The sequence below is a fragment of the Neopelma chrysocephalum genome, unplaced genomic scaffold (genome assembly GCF_003984885.1).
Source record: "Neopelma chrysocephalum unplaced genomic scaffold, ASM398488v2 Primary Assembly neopelma1_119, whole genome shotgun sequence".
NCBI classification, from domain to species: Eukaryota; Metazoa; Chordata; class Aves; order Passeriformes; family Pipridae; genus Neopelma; species Neopelma chrysocephalum.
In genome coordinates, this window is record NW_020897781.1 from 106,712 (window position 1) to 123,734 (window position 17,023).

Consider the following 17,023-nt stretch of genomic DNA (forward strand, 5'->3'; position numbering starts at 1 on the left):
CTGCAGGTGAGCCGGCCATGGGGCAGCAGCAGTGCAGTCTGTCTTCCCATATCCATGAATTTATGGGATTGGGGGATTTTTGTATGAAAAAAGTTGTTCCTGATGCATAGCAGGTGCCAGCTGGTACCTGTTATTTCCCTGAAGGCACCTTTGGGGTGCTGAGCACGGCTTAGTTTGGTGTTTGGTGTTTGCTTCTCAAAGGAATCACGTTTAGTCATCCTTTGAAATGGGGCTCGGCAGGAATTTCTGCCTCTGGCCTTGTCTGTGCCCTCCCTGAAAGTGATGCATTTTGTGCAGGTGATGTGGACTTTGGCTGAGCGTTACATGCTATGGAGAAGTTCCCAGAACATTCCGTAGCAGGCAGGCTGCCCGAGGCTTTGCCCCAGGGTGATGCACAGCTCATGGCCTCTCTCTGCACCGAGATCAAAGCAGGGCAGCTGCAGGTTCTTCATTCAGGGGACTCAACAGCACCAGCTACTCATGTTCCCCAAAGGAGATCTGACCCTGAGCAGATACTGTGATTGCAGCTTTTAAAATGTTGCATGTGTGAGATGGGGCAGTCCATGGGAAGACAGAGAGACCCCTTCCATGGAAACCTGTGCCCCCAGGTTAGTGCCTCTTGCTCCCAATGGCTTGTGCAAACACTTTAACAAAGACTTTAATCCATCAAATTATGGGTTCAGCCACTCATCCCATCAACATTCTCCCTGATTTTGGCTGGTGTCCTTACATGTGGGTATTGGGGTGTTTAATGGGCCAGGACTTGTGTTATGGCATAACCCTGATTTTGGGGAGGGCAGCATGAAACACACTAGTGTTTTGGGGTTTTTTTTCAGGAAGCTGATCAAAAAAAAAGGTTTAGATAGTTCAGAAATATTTCTGTAAAATATTTCTTTGAATGCTTTGACCAGGCAACTAAATATTTCCTGGATTTTCTGCAGTGATATGTTGAAAGAATAACCTTGTTCTCAAAAGCCCTGTGTCAGCTCCTTTAGACTTGTCAGTAGTTTTAAAGATTTTATTGATAAAATGGATAAATATCTGCATATGACTGCCAAAGCAAAAACGATGGCTAAAATACATTTCCTAGTAAGGGAATATTGGAAAAAAGCAATGAAGATAGATCATTGGTGAGAATATTGCTACTAAAATGCTGTGTCAACACTTCCAAAAAAAGAAGGTTGGGGGAAAAAAAAGTGTGAAATACAGAAGGCTGGCTTCTTCCTAAACCAGCACAGCATATGTTGGGATATACAGGGGGGGGGGGGAAATCTTCATTTCGTTGTATTTCTTTCACCTTAAGAAAATAGGATCTTGCAAGGCCTCGGAGGCTTTTACAATACTTTTTAATGTCAGCACTTAATTTGGTGTTGCTTTTTTGCGGGATAACAGTTTCTGTGCAGCGAGAGCGTGCACTGACACCCCCGGAGCCATCCTTCACCCCCCTGAGCCTGTCGGAATGACGGAGCAGCCACACAGTGCGGCCACCCGATAAACCTGTTATCTGCCTGCTCCTCCTGCCGGCAGCGCTCCCAATCTCCTTGGAACATGAAAAATTGACACCACCTCGGGCAGAAATCTGTTTCGAAAAGGAAGCTCCATTTATAAGTAGCTAATGAAATGGGGTGGGGGTGCACGCGCCTGTGCAGCCTCTCCTCTTGCTGCCCTTGTGCAGGATGCAGATAATCCGTGCAGCAGGGAGCACAGACACCCTGGACAGGCAGCCTGTGTGCCTTCGCCTTCCAGGGCCCAGGCGGTGGGAGAAGGAGCTCCTGGCAAACACGGTGGTGTCACTTATTCTTTGTGTGCTGGAGGGATCAATTGAGACTACTCGTGGCTCTGGGCTGGGCAGCACCGGGGAAGTGCATGTTAAAATGGTGACAGCAGTGAGATGGTGATCTCTCTCCTCTGCACACTGCTTTTTCCTCTCTGAAAATAACAAATCTTGAGGCTCCTTCACTCCCCACCACCGTGAGCAAGGAAGTGTTTATGGCCATTAATTTTCATCAGTCTTAATCAGCAAGATAATGGTGAGGACATCTTGGAGAAGCTGGGGTATCTAAACCACCGTGTCTGTGTTTAGTGCAGACCTGCAGGCAGGAAGGAGTGCCAAATGATTCGGAAAGGGAGGGAAACTGGGCCCCAGCTCCTTTGCTTTGCACCATTGTGCTTGGGCTGGAAGCGCGTGGCTCAGGCACCTCTGAGTGTGATGCTGTGCTTGGGCGTTGGTACAGGCGTTGCAGCGCTGCCTTTTCATTTGGCTCCAGGGTTTGTGCTGTAAAATACGACCCCCAAGTGCAATTGAGACGACTGTAAACATGTTCATTTGGTCATTTCTGGTTTGTTGTGGCCCATTTATATTTGTTGATGGGATTTTCTGTAAATGAAAGTGGTTGGTTTGAGGATTTTTCCTTTAGCTCCTAGCGGTTCAGTCTCTGCAGGAGCTGCACGCTGCCACAGGTATTCCTTTCTCCAGCTCTCCTGTTTCAGTAACTGTTCCTGCTTTGGTGACCTGAGAGGCATTTGGGTGACAGTGCTTTGGCCAGGTCTCCTTTAAGCCTAAAGGAGGAGGCAGCACGTGGTGCCTATAGGCTGTGATGGAGGGTCCCAAAGCGTGTTTGCTGCTGGGCAGGTGTGTGGCCTGGGGAGGAAACCAGAGTGGAACTTGTGCTCTATGTAATGTGCTTTTTCAGGTCCCCGAGGCAGAGGAGGAAAAAACCTCGCTGACCAGATGGGGATGAGGCAGGTGAGGAGCTCTCTGTGCTCCTTGCAAACGCTGCCTGTGGCTCTCACCACTGCTCTGTCTCCTCTCACCATGGAACCAGGGTTCCGCTTATCAACAGCTACGTGCTGGAGTGCTAGTAGTAAATTTAATGGCATAATACGGAGTAAAATAAGCTCCTGTTCCTGATCTTGGCATGCAATTCTCATTTTGTATCTCTAGAACACGTCTGTTCCATCCTGGCTTCCCTTCTGCGAAACCTGAGAGGGCAGCAGAGGACACGGTTACTGAATAAATTCACAGAGAATGACAGTGAGAAGGTGAGTGCTGAATATGTGTCTCTGTCTCTGGGCTGCCAGGCTTGCTCAGGACACTCAGTCAGGGCAGGGTGCCTGTGTGCACTCACTAAGTCATGAAAAGCCATCATCACACCTGCCTGCAGAGAGTTGTGCTGTCACAGACCTTCATTCTCTCACTCACATTTTATCTACAAACTGGAGAACTGGACATGCCTTTAGTGCTTGTCCTCCACATCACCTGTACTCTTGTCTTCTGGTACTCTTGCATATGGTAGTAGTGATTCTCAGTCCTGAGTTGTGTCTCTACTGAAACCTGACCATAGAGGACAATATGTGGTATTACATTGTGCTGACTCTGAGACCAGGACACCATGGAAAGGTGCCATTTTGTCTGGTGAAACTCTTTTGCAGAGAGTTTAGGCATCACTGTGGTACACATTTAACATTCCCCACTCCTCTCCTAGAACGTCTCACTTTAGTGGTGTTTGCTCTTGGAAATTCTTCCCAAAATATTTACATGGTGGGGGATAGATCAAAGCATTGCAGAAGAGAAATAGCAGCTTTTGCAGACTGGGAATCTCAAGGGATTTGTAAATTCTGCCACTGGGAAAATACTGGTTCCTTAGTGTTCCTCATTAGTGTGTTTTAAAAGTGTTTTTCATAACCTGTTCCACCAATCGCTAAAAATTACTAGATAGTAATTCAGTTGCCCTGACACAGTTCAGAGGAGAGTGGGAGATCTGGAACATCCAGCACAGAGAGAGAGGTCTACTGGGGAAACAAGGAGCCTGGAGAGCCTCAGCACAGAGAGAGTGAGCTGGGGACACATCTGTTTGCTGCCATTTATCTGGTGCTGATGGGACTGCATTCCCATATGGGGTTGCATCCGAACGCCTGCAGCCTCAACGTGCTCATCCAACCAGCACTTGTATCCTCCTCCTGTAACATGTTCCTCCCTGGGAGGGACAGAGTTCTCTGTTGCTTTGTGAAGCCTGGAGCTGGGAGGAAAACAAAATTGCATGAAGGATTAAAGATGATTGCATTGTTCTTTTTTCTTGCTTATGTCTCTCTCTTCTGCCCTTGCAGGTTGATAGGCTGATGGAGCTGTATTTTAAGTACCTGGATGCAATGCAGGCAGCTGATAAGAAGATTGATGGGGAGAAACACGTATGTATTGCTTAAGTTTGGCCAGGTCATGTCTGTAACACCTCTGCACAGGACTCCTGGCTCAGCCAGGTCACTGTTCTCAGCTGTGCCCTCATACCTGTGCTGTTACCTCCTAATTCCTGCTGCCCCACTCTCCAGCTTCCAGGTAACCTCAGATAAAACGGGCCGAGAACTCCTCTACAGCAAGTGCCTTCTGACTGTCTCTTAGAGTGAGTTTTACTAGAAGGGCCCAATTCCCTGCTTCAGTTTGCCTCCATTTTTACCTGGCTGCAGTCCTGCTTGGTTAGGCAGATGGAGAGTAGGTGAAATGCAGAGAGACAATTACATGATAATGTCCTACCCTGGTCTGTAGAGTTCTGATGAGCAGCAAGAAAGCGTCTGTGTTGATGAGTTAGCTGAGGTGCAGCCAAGGGCTGTGTGCTCTCTGCACACCAGCAGTGAGTGTTTGAGTGACACGAGCCCTGGTACAGCACTTCCTTGGAACTGAAGCTGGAACAGACCTTTTGAAAGAGAACGAGCGGCTGGAGTCAGGGAGCAGCTTGCAGAGCTGTTAGCGAGCTTGGCCAGCTTCCCACAAGATTATCTGTATCAGCACCGGGGAGGGTGTGAGATTGATTAGCGCTGACGGAGAGCAATGGCTGCAGCTGCCGTCCCGCACGCCGCGCGCTCCGCGTGCCACAGGCAGCAGCCCCCCACCAGGCCCCGACAAACAGCTGCCTGCCCGCTGCCAAGGCTGCTCCTCCAGGCACTGCCAAACATTCTGAGGTCAGCGCAGCGCTGCTGCTGCTCAAAGAGGCACAGGAGTGAGTGATGAATGGAGCTGCTTTTGCTGCCAGCACTCAGGCTCCATACGGACGCGGCAACGTCGCCAGTGAGCGGCGACCTGGAGAAAAACGGCGTTGACCCTTTCCTGCTCTCCCTCCACGCTCTGTCTGTTCTCCTCAGAACTGGGCAAGAAATTGTTTATTCTTTACTTTTTGTTGTTGTTGGGGGTTTAAAACTCAAAAACCAAAATGGATTTTTCTGGGTGAGGCCTCGTGGTGTGATGGAGCTGCTGTACAGAGCACTAAAATGCTGTGTGCAGAGCAAGGGTATGTGTCCTTTATCCAGGAATATCCTGGAGCAGCCTGCAAATGTTAACATCTGTAGCAAACAGCCAGCACAAAGCAGGGGTGGAGGGAATTTGAGTGTGGAGAGGCTTGTGTAGAAGGTCTTTAGTGAATAATGTTAACCCATTCGTGTCTACTGATGCACAAGAGAAGAGTAAGGAGCCTCAGGTTTTCCTCCTGTATCTGGAATAAATGGATCTCAATCCTTCACCTCCTATTAGAACTAATAACAGGATTTGGCAGAAACATGGGTGCAATATATTGGGCACAACAAGTATGAAATACACTGTTGAAGTTCATTCCTAGCTTGGAACACTCTTGGAATTATTGTTTGCTTTATTTTTTAGCGTTTTCAGATGGTCAGTGGGACACAGTCTCCTGAGACCTGAAGTGGCTCAAGCATTTTCCCCACACAGGAGTAGGCAAAAGCCATCATTCTGTCTGTCACATCCTGGCAGTGTCTGGCTGTGACAGGATTTATGGAGCACTTTAATGTTCCTAGTTGTGGCACATGAATCATTGAGGTGGATGCAATGAACGCTTTAGAAGCTGCGCTCTGTCACTTGGGGGCTTTTGACCTTCCCCTTGCAGTAGAGGACATGGTACCCCAAAACCCTGGTATACAGATCCTCACCTTTCTCTCTGTCCTACAGGAAAATGATACCTGGTGAGGTTTTACAGATTCAGTCTGTACCGTTGAGAGTGAGATCCGAGTCTGATGGACAGAGTATCCTGGTGTAAGTCTTGCATTACAAGGAGTGAAAAGCTGATTACACAAGGAATGACTGAGTGCTTTATCTTTAGTAGTGCAGCTGGCATAAGAAGCTCCTGCTCTTGCAGTTCTCCTCCTTTTTATTTCTTTTAGCTTGGCTTATTTTAGTGATCTGGTTTATAGCCCTGTTTTTCAGCCCATGGCAGTGATGGTGGGGGAATAGTTGAGGGTAGAAGGGAGGGGAGGGATTTCTGAAGCCAGCTGTTTTGGGGAGGAAAACTTGTAGTCAAACTTCACCCTTAATCTGGACTGTAAAACAGAACGAGGTCACTGAACCCTTTCTCAGTGTTACCCCGTTATTCACTTTGATAAAATCTGTTCAGAAAGGATCAGAGGTGATAGATAACTAGGTGATTATCCTAATTGCCGTGTGAAACCCAGGAGCAAAGTCCATGAGAGCATTATTTCCAACACCTGATGCCTGTCTTAGCACTTTTCTTAGAGTTTTAAGGTAATGAAAATATCTTGTTCTCCTTGCAAATTCTTTAATTATTTCTGTAGGAAATGGTGCAAAATCCTGTGGCTTTTACTTCCTTCTAAAATGAGGTGTAATTATGGGTGGCAGCAATAGCCTTGGCGATCTCTAAAGACAGCAGGAAACGACAAGAGATGGTTTAATATTTTTATATTTCTACAGAAAATTATGCTCAGCAGGTTTATTCGATAAAATATTCTCACCAGACACTTTGCGCTATAATGACTTACAAATTACATGCTAATTGTGCTACAGTTCAGCCACTCCATCCTTGAAAGGGAGAGGTGGAACTCCTGGCATGAGCGTGGTGTCCACAGGTGGGGATAACAGGTAGGGATTTGTGTCAGCCTGTCCTTTCAGTTTGGTGTAGAAAGACTGGATTGCCTGGAGCTGTGATGAGGGCAGGACAGGGCATCCTGGCAGGGCCTCAGTGTGCAAGGGGCAGGAACACCCTGGTGTTCCAGAGCAGGGCTGGGTTTGCACTATCAAGCTTTCCCAGCATGTGGCCAGCAAGCCCAAGTAAGTCTTGAATGTTCTTGCAGAAGCTGGTGGGTGTTTTCAGATGACTGCCCTGACACAGGTTCCATTTCTTGCTGCTGACGTTGAGCTTGGAACAGGAGCCACTGCTCTGTTCTCTGCTCTGCTCTGTAGCAGCCACAATGAGCTTTTTGGCTCTTGCAGGCTGGAGGCTCAATTTGCAGAAATTCAAGTGTGTTTCTGCTTGTAAGACAGAAATGAACAAAGTCTTTCCCATGGCAGAAGGCTCTGATGTTTTCTTCTGTGGTTCTGAGAGTTTGTTGGTCACCTCGGTGTGACCTGGATGCTGTTGGCTCTCCTGGCTGCAGTGGAGCCCCTGCCTGACCAGATTAATTCCAGACATTCTGTGTTTCAAGGAACACGGTGGTCAGCCTGTGGAAGGGACTGTGTTGTCTGCAGCCTCTGTGAGTGAAAGAGGCTTCTGGAGACATCGCTGTCATAGTGGTGAGCTGAGAGCAGGTGGTCCTGGACAGTCCGTGTTACCTGTTACCCTTACCCAAGGCTTCTGCTTGCTCCTCTCCTGTACAAATGTCAATGCTTGTCTCCCGCTTATCCTTCTTGACCCAGGCCTTAGCAATGGCTGTGAGTTTGACTTTTAACCTGTGATCTGAGCAGGGCTTGCCTGTCTTGTGCACAGCCATTAGGAGCCTTCCTGTCTCTGACAGCCTGGACTGGCCTTGCTGTCCCATCCAGTGAGGATGTAAAACCAGGATCTCAGAGGTGTTTGTTCTTGATCAATGCCATTTCTTTTGTTCTGCCCAGCTATGCTGTGCATGCTGGAAGGTGGGTAATAGGTGAGGAAGGATGCAGAGAATCTACTCCAGTACCTGAGTGGAGCAGAGACGGGTGTGATCTTTGGTACCAGCGCTGCCAGATCCATCGCATCTTTAGGTTCGGCGTGTCTACTTGACACCTCGAGGCCTGTCAGTCCTGCCTCATTAGTGTGAGAGAAGCTCATTTTAGCTTCACAGAAGCCCATCTTATTGCTGTCTTCTCCCATCAGCAAGGGGCATCTCAGTACATATTGCTGGCAGATTAGAAATGGCACCTGAGCGCTCATTTGGAGGTTAGTGACTGACAGCTTTGAAAGAGAGACCAAGTGGGAAGGGGGCTGTTTGGTACTGTACTGGAGGCAGATTAGCACTGAAAGGGTGGCTGTGGTTTAAAAAAAAATTTAAAAAGGACTGTGAAAAGGCACCTTAAAACTGTTACTTGTCTTCTAATTCATATCTGCTTAATTTACTGGCACAAAATAATCTTCTCTGCTGAGAGGGGCTGTTAGAGCTGCCGCTGCTGTGTAATCAAGACTGCAGCTGCCTGGATCCAGCTCCTGTGATCCCTGTGCTCGGATCAGAATACAGAGCAGACCCAGCCTTTGTTTCCTGCTCTGGAGATTCAGAGTCCTGGCCTGTGGATGTTTTTCTGCTCAGGAATTTAGCACTATTGAACAGAGCAGCCAATGAGCCTATGTGCAGTGCGAAGGGTGAATGGTGGTTCAGGAATGAGTGCCTTGTCTTTCTTGAATGGAGTTTTTTGATAATTCAGTTGGTATTCCACTCTCTCACCAGCCAGACTCATCATTGTTTAGCTTTAGAAACCAGATTTTATCAGATTCCTGCCATTTGGCATGGAAGTAGGGTGAGGGAAGTCATTTGCTGCACAAAATTGGATTTTTCTATTTACTGGCAAGAGCTTGCATGCAGGCTTTGCCCAATCATGCCTGTGCCCATGATTTTGAGAACCTGGAGTAAATGACAGTTGTGCATGTGCTGGAGTGTACAGGATCTGATGCTAAAGCATCACATGTAGCCAAAGCAGTTGACTTCATGGCACAAGTAACGGGGAATTTGCTTTTAAACTTAACTTGTTCTTTCACTGGCAAACTAGATTTCTAGGAGGAAAGGAGAAATATTTCATTACCTGAGCTTTCCTCTCCTTTTCAGGAGGCAGTGGGAATCAGCTGTCCTTCTAAGTCACTGTGTCAGGTTTCAGTCCATGGAGCATCCATTGTACCCCTCCAGGGAGAGGTGCACAGGGCTCATTTCCTTCTTGTGCCTAAATCTCTTGACTTGCCATAAGATGCGAGGGCTTGGCTTGACAAAACAGCAAAATTTGGCAGGCTCAGCCAGCTTTGGTGCTGGTCACCTTGTGTGTGTGTGTGTGTGTGTGTGTGTGTGTGTGTGCCTGGAGCACGTGCGCCCGAGGAAGCGCGTCCTGCGGAGCGTTGCGGGGTACAGAGCGCCCGCAGGTGATGGCTCTAATGAGGAAATATTGCTCTGCCGGCGTGTGCCCACCTGCCAGACGGCTGCGGAATAAATCACAGAGCTGCAGCGAGCTCGCGGAGCCCGGCGAGCTGCTTCCCTTTGTTTGAGAAGGAAACTAGAAAACAAACCCCAAAAATGCAGGAGGTCACACGTGACACGGTTGTTCGGGCCTGTTGGTCCCCGTGAGGACGGAGGGTGGGCTCATGCCGTGGCCATGGCCAGCCCAACTCGGGGGAGGCTGCTCTGAGGTCACTGCTGGGCAGCTCTTGCTGGTGTTTTGAAGAAGATGCTCTGTCTGGACATGAGGGATGGAATGAAATGGAGGAATCAAATCGCCTCTCATATTCTTCCTCTGCCCTCCCTCTGGGCAGTTCTCACTGGTGAAACCCTTATGGGCAGAGGAAGGATGGACAGTGAGTTGGCATTCCCATGAGGAGTCATCACTCTTTGGCTAACAAACCCTGGCCAGGGTCTGCCCTGGCAGCATCCCTCACAAACACAGCCGGAAGAGCCTGGCTGGGCATGGAAAAGCTGTCCGTGTGTGGGATTTTTATAGTGTTTTCTCATCCATCAGTTGATAATGAAGCTGGAAGCCTGATAAGTCTGTGAGTCTGCTGGAGTCATGTTCTGCACTGCTGAACAGCACCCTCAGATGGCCAGTAAAAGAGCAGGTTTTGTTCCATTCTGACAAAGAACTTGTAAATCACGGATACGTGGGTTTGTTCCATAGTCACACTTTCTTACCGCTCGATGTAGAAATGTAATTTGTATGTTTAAATTAAAATTTTAACTTGCAGATGGACACACTTCACAACCAGCAAAGGCAAAGCCTTCTTCAAAGCTGAATGAAATGTTTCCTGAATTTAAATGAATTATTAAAAGTACTTATTTGGCGAGAAATATCTGGCTGGTAATGTTTCAGGGAACAAAGCGGTTCTTGAGAAACCACAAATTTCACCAACGTTTTACCACTCCTAGTGGGAAGTGCTTGGAGACAATGCTCACACCTCTCCTTTTGTGGCTTTGCAGGACATGGTGCGTCGGGGAGAGATCATAGACGATGACATGGAAGACGAATTCTATCTCCGTCGCCTGGACGCCGGGCTCTTTGTGCTGCAGCTCATCTGCTACATCATGGCAGAGATCTGTAATGCCAACGTTCCCCAGGTAAAGCTGTGTACCAGGTTGGCAGATCATCTGTGTTTCCATCCATGATGCAAACAAGGCTCTAAATCCTTGCAAATGCTGCCGGGTTGAATAATCGTCTCTCGAATTCCCTTTATTGGGAGGAAATCTCCTGCTTGTTGCATTTGTGTCCATACACCTCCATTAAGTTGCAGCAGCTAGGAGGGCATTAGAGGGGACAGAAGCTGATTGTTGTCACTCAGTTCATACAGTCTGTGTGAGCAAAGTCAGGGTTTGAAATGCAAAGGCCCTGTCAATGCCACTGCTGAGGGAGCAGTGGAAGGGGACCTGCTCTCAGGAGGTCTCAAAAGGAACAGATACAGCAGGTGACTTTTCTTGATGTGTGCAAAATGCTGCATCTTTCCTGGTGTGAGTACACAGGGATTTGTGAATATGGTCTGTGGCTATTTGTACCTGTGCCATGTGCCTTCCTGGGTGTTCCCGAGTAGGTGCTCTGGGACTGAGGACTAGCAAGGCTGAGTTGAGTTTTGTGGCGCTCAGATCTCTGCTCATCCCTCAAAGTGGGACAAAGTGGGGCTGTGCATGGATTTGTGTTGTACTGAAGATCACTTTCTTCTCTCTCCTACCTTCCCATCAGATTCGTCAGAGAGTCCACCAGATCCTGAACATGAGAGGCAGCTCCATTAAAATCGTTCGACACATCCTGAAGGGTGAGTTGAGATATCCCTGTGCAAGTGTCTCATCGCTTCCAGGGGCAGCTTGGTCATGGCTTTGTAGGATGAGCCTTCACATGTAATTCTCCTTGGCTTCATGCACATCTCCAGGCAGCAGCTGAGCAGTGTTCCAAGGTCCTGGCAGGGCTGGAATCACCCTGATTAGTGGCATGCTTTGCTACTTGCTGTAGCTGCTGTCAGGGAAAGGCACATCACTTCATGCTTCCATCAGCTCCAGCCTGGCTGGGACTTGCTGCTGACATTAACGTGAAAGTAAATATTTAAGGGAAGTGTACACGCATCCTAGAGGGAAGAATAGTGGAGTCTCATCTTTCATTAACATGGCCCTGCACTTTACCATCTGCACCATATTAGTACCCGCAGTGTATTTGTCTTGTTCTTAGTGTCAGATTAATATGGATTATAGCATTAAAGTATCCTCTGTAGCTTTAAAATGTAGCTGTTGTGATTTGCAATCCCAGTTTTAAAGTGCTGCTTGTTATTTTTAATGCCTATGTTGAATTAGAGCAATGCCTATTTGATCTGTGGCCTTCCTCTGCAGCCTCCTGTCCTTCAGCAGCAGCAGCAGCAGCCAGTGCTACTGGGGGACAGGAGGGCAGGACTTGGGCTCTCCCCACAGCCCCTCAGAGCTGTGAGGCTTAGCAGGAGCAGCTGGGAACCTCCTGCCCAGGAAAGGTGCCTCCTTGTGGGACTTCTCCTGAGGGGCTGTGTTGTTTTCGGTGAGGGACGAGGAGTCTGTTTCTCTTCTGGAGGGAAAGGAAGGCTGGCAGCATCTCTGGGGTACTGAGCTGTGGGATGTGTTGTTTCGGTGTCTCTGCTTTCTTAGGGAGCAACAATTATGTTCTCCTGGCCTTTTCTTCCCCCACTTCAACACTGGCAGGTACAGGCAGCTTTTTTTCTTACAGAACCTCTCAGTTTTCTCTCTTCTCATATGCAGGAAAAAAGGGATCAGAAGGGTGGCTGGTATGACGAAATTAAGAGTGATTTTCTGACAGTGTGAGATTACCTGCAGCAATAGGCAATCTCTTTGGCTCTTGTCCTTGGCCACCAAGTGCAAGTTAATGCCTGCTGATGAGCAGGAGCGCTGGATAGGATGTCTTTTCTGATTTTAATTATGATTCTTGACAATTCCTGCCTCCAAACTATCCGTTCCCAATGCAGAGTGTGGCACATGTCCGCATTCAGATCCCCACTCTTGCCCTGGGCCGTGGGTCCCAGAGGGGGTTGTCTGCACACCTCGCTGGATTTGCACACCTCACAGTCACGGCTCTGGCTTGTTGATTTACATACCAAGCTGAATTGGAGGGCAGCTGCATTAAAATTTCATCCGGTTCTTTCTTTCCCAGACAGTGACTTGCATTGTGAAACTTCCTCTGCAGTTGTATCGTGTGTTGTGAGCTGAGGGTGGGTGCTCTCAGCAGCACCGTTTTCCCTGCCTGAAGGGGCACACCTGGCTCATTAATAATACAGGGGATGGATCCAGAGTTTGGGGCTCTGACTGCAACTCTCCTCAACTCTTACACTTGCCAGTTTTAGAGACTTTTGCCACTGCAGTAGTCAAGACCTCAGCAATAAATTTCCTAGTGGGCTCTTTGAAATCCCACAGTGGGGCCCAGCAGATCCCTACAGGCAGGAGCAGCACTGGGCTCAGCTGCTGTCTGGGCTCTGAAATTCAAATTTTTCAGTAGTCACTCACCTGTGTCCACATCCATGGGCAGTGTACACTCACCAGCTTTTAAAAGCAGTGGCACTACGGACAAGCACCTGCCACTCCAGGGGAGTCAGTTCTGTTGGTCAAAACTTGCACTGGAGCAGAGGTTTGGATGTGGACCCTGCAGTGGGCTGCCATGGGGCTGACATCAGCAAGGCACTTCTGAAACTTCACTGGAGTCAGAACTGCAAGTGACTGAGAGATCAGGAGCTTAAGCCTTGGCTGGAATGTTTCCAGGGCACTTTCCAACTTGCTCTCAGGACAGATGAGGGCTGGTTTATTTTTACTTTTCGTTCAGTGTTTTGCTCTTGTTCAGTTTTTATTTTCTATTTTTGCATACTAATTAGGTGCTTGGTTTTTTAGTTTGATTTTTATGGCCTACATATTCTCCATGTTTCTCTGGCAACCTGACAGCTGATGGATCCCTTGGGGTGGCTGAGAATTACTTACGATGCAAGCAAGGAAGCAAGACTGTTTTCTTATGGTAGGGCTTTCAAGGGGGAGGAGTGGGCAGGAAATAACAGGAGGCTCATTAATGCATTTCTGCAGGCTGACCAGTCCTCCCACACTTCCTTTTTCTTGAATATCAAGCATTTCTTGTAACGGGACAGTTAGTTTGTGCTTGGGAAGAAAAGGACTGAAGGGTGTGTGCCCTGGCTGGGGGGATGTTTTGGGGGTGGAGGGTGGATTCAGGACAGTGAATGATGTCTGTGTCTTGGGGCAATGTCTGGTCTCTGTCTCTCACTGGGAATGGAGTGAGGCAGAGGCCTCTCTGAGTAGTGATGCTTGGCTCTGGAATGGCAAAGCTCCCTGTTCCTCCCTGATCCAGAGGGACTGGGCATTGGTCCTGGCTCCCTCGGGCAGCCCCTGCTGAGGCCCCTCCCCACAACACCTGGTCACATATGTGGTGTCAGGTGAGCAGGCACCCTGGGAGCTGGGCAGGTGGAATCCAGCCCAAACCTGTTAGCACAGGTAAGCACAAAGGAAGGGTCAGTGTGCTGCGAGGACAGAGCTCAAGCTGGCTCGTGGTTCCTCCGTCTGTGCAGGCTTTGGAGCTTCCAATATCCATTACAAGCCTCAGTATTTCCCAATTGATTTTTACTGTTCTGTAACCATTGTATTTTGTCTAATGAAGCAGAAACCAATCTCGAGCCCTTTCCCTTTGTGTAGCTACAGCAGTGTGTAAGCTCTGGTTAACTGTTGGCAGGCGCAGCTTACATTTGATTTTGGTTTTTTTCAGTCTCAGGGAAGTGTTGGAATTTTAAATAAAAAAGCAAATGCGTAAATTCTCGGTCAGAGATTTATTTTTTTAAGCCTGGTTCTGGGGGTTATATCTGGTCTCTTCAAATGGGCATTAGCAGCTGTCAGAACCCAGTAAACAGTCACTGGGGCTTTAGTCTTACAAAGCCTAAATGTTTAGAAGGAGAAATGCTGAGCTTTTGGACAAGATTAGAGGAATTTGTGTCTTGCTTTTGTCTGGATGATCTGGCGGGACAAAGGAAGGGCGATGTCATTAGTGGCACTCAGCAGTTCTCTGCTTGAGCCTCAGTCTGAGCACTCTGTCCTTAAGCTGGGAGTGGAGCAGCCCCCAGCCCACTGGGTGGATTCTCCAAGGGCAGAGCTGTTGGAGACCACAGCCTTCTCTCAGCTGGGCATGGAGAGGCCGTGGCAGGTGGGAAGTGCTGCCCTTGGGCTGCAATAAGCAGCATTTGCAGCGGCTGTGGCTGTTCCAGAGGCACTTTCCCTGATGGAGCATGGTAAGGGCTGCCGGGGACAGAGCTGACTCCTCCCCGGGCACGCTGCTGACAGAAGGCTCTGGTACTGCCTGAGGGGACAGGGGAGACTGAGCTAAGTGCCAGCCTTGGCTGGGAAGGGGACCCCATCCCTGTGCACTGGGATCATCTCCTGCCTGAGGTTTGGATCCCCAGTGCAGCGGCAAAGCCCTGAGCCAAAGTGTGCCCAGCGGGGCTGGGGCTGTGCTGCCCTGCACCAATCAGCCCATACACAGGGAGCTGCAAGGAATCCATCCTTGTAGGAGCTTCCTGCTGCCCTTAAGAGTGATGGAGAGTGGCTCCTCCACTGAGCTGGTCCCTTCGCCAGGACAGGGGGCACTTGAGGTTCACCTGCAGCAAACCTCAGCATTACCACCTGCTCTTGTTACAGGTACTGGAACAGTTTATAAATATTAAAAAGATTTCTCCCAGAGGCCTGGCAAAGAGCTCTTGTGCTTGTATGTGGAGAGTGAGAGAAAGTGCACGCAGGAGGGAAGACTCCCACATCATCTAACTTCTCCCTGTCCTCGCTGCTTTCAGTGCTCTTATAACAAAGGCTTTGATGGAGCTCAGAGGATGTAGCAGTGCTAAACGTATAAATATTAAAGCAAAGTTTCTACAGCAACTTACCATTCAGAGCTGAATACAAGCTGTTCTGTTTGTTTGGAAGAAGGGAAAGAATGCGAGCAGGCGGAGGCAGGGAAGCGCTGTCTAACCAGCAGCCTGCTCCTGATTTCCTCAGATTTGTTCAGCTCCTTGCTTCCGCAGCTCAAAACCTGCTTTTTATTTTTTCTTTTTAAACCGTCTTTGAATATGCAGGTTCTGGTGGCAGGAAGGAGGGAGCTGGTGTGGGATGAGAGCTGCTAAGATCCAAATGAATGTCAGGAAGGAGAGCTGCAGAGGGAATGTTTGGTTCCCTGGGTGTTTGGCTGTGTGCATGGGTGGGCGAGATCTTGGTCTGGGATCCTCTGCCTGACAACAAGGAGTTTGGTTTGTAGTTAAATCTGAACTGGTGGGTTTTCTTCTATGTGGTTAAAAGCACTTGTAGATTGGGGAATTGGGGTCTCCTTGACAAAGATCCCTTCAGGATGCTTGGACAACAGACAGGTTAAACCCAGGACTGGGAATGTTTAACAGTTGTGTCGCTGACCTTTCTTGATGACACTCGGTGTTCAAAGGGACCCAGAAAGCTGGTGATGTCTGGCACTGTTTGTATTTCTTGGGAATAATGCCGTGATTGGTGCTCCTGGGTGCTGGTGCCTGCCTGGGGCAGGGCATTCTCTTCACTCTGTCTGCCACAAAAGCTTTAATGAGGGTCAGCGGGTGTTTGTTATGCAAAGCTTTAACCCTGGGGACGGGCAGGAAAACCATCAATGCTCCTTGTATTAATTCCCATTCGGCTGTTTGCACTGGATGTGGATGTGGGCTCCTGCTGTGGTGTCTGCAGGAGCTGCTGCCCGTCATTCATTCCTGTGCACTCAAAGCCTGTGTCCCTCTGCTCTCTCCCTGCAGAGTATGCGGAGAACATCGGGGATGGGAAGAACCAGGAGTTTCGGGAGAGTGAGCAGAAGCGGATCCTGGATCTGTTGGAGAATTTCTGAGGACCAGGAGCCGAACTCTGTGTCAGCCGCGAGGACGCGATGCCGGTTCTCCCTCTGTGTCTGCCCACGAGGACACGGCGCCAGTTCTCCCTCCTCCTGCCCCTCCTCCAGCCTTGATTGCACGATGAAAGTGATGTTTCTGTGAAACTGCTTCTAAATGGGATTTGGGAGATATTAAAGATAGTTTCCTTTTTTTTTAGCTCCTGGTTTGTTATTTAAGCAGTGTGCTGTGAGCAGAGCTGGAGCCGTGTGTCTCCCACCAGATCATCACAAGCTTTCCCTTTTTTGTCCCTTTTTCCCCCTAAGTCAATCTGTGGGGATCACTGTGAAACAATATGAGTGTTATGCTTTGGAAGGAGGGCAGAGAGGAAGCCCGGATGGCTCAAGAGACTGTTTGCAAGTTATTCCAGCCTGATCTGCTAATGAAAATGTACAACCCCTGCTCTGACAAGATCCAGGGAGGCTGGGGCAATGGTGTGTGTCCAGTTCAGCTCTTCTTCAGTGGCACAGGGAATCCAGGGATTGGCCAAATCAGCCATTCCTATTAAATCTTCCCACAGGCAGGTCAGAATCAAAAGCAGGTTCTGACAGAGGTCGGTCACTGTGTCCCCTCCTGAAGGGCACATGGGAGTGAGTCTGTCAGGGTTTTACCCAGAATTAGGAGGGAGGGGAGGTAAGCAGTGACATGCCCAAGTTCCATCACCTTCCTTTCAC

At 48.9% G+C, this 17,023-nt stretch overlaps 1 protein-coding gene across 2 annotated transcripts in view; it reads left to right on the plus strand.

The window, feature by feature from the left end:
- Positions 1-16,507, plus strand: part of CTNNBL1 (catenin beta like 1) — a 48,558-nt gene extending 32,051 nt beyond the window's left edge. The window contains exons 12-17 of one of the 2 annotated variants that reach the window (XM_027697414.1): positions 2,945-3,042; positions 4,108-4,188; positions 10,375-10,512; positions 11,129-11,201; positions 16,221-16,324; positions 16,362-16,507. In XM_027697414.1, the coding sequence (XP_027553215.1) occupies positions 2,945-3,042; positions 4,108-4,188; positions 10,375-10,512; positions 11,129-11,201; positions 16,221-16,309 (479 nt within the window). In that variant the 3' untranslated portion in view covers positions 16,310-16,324; positions 16,362-16,507. Of the gene's footprint in view, positions 1-2,944; positions 3,043-4,107; positions 4,189-10,374; positions 10,513-11,128; positions 11,202-16,220 lie in introns of both variants that reach the window. The other variant, XM_027697413.1, reaches the window with a different exon arrangement.
- The last annotated feature ends 516 nt before the right edge of the window (positions 16,508-17,023 follow it).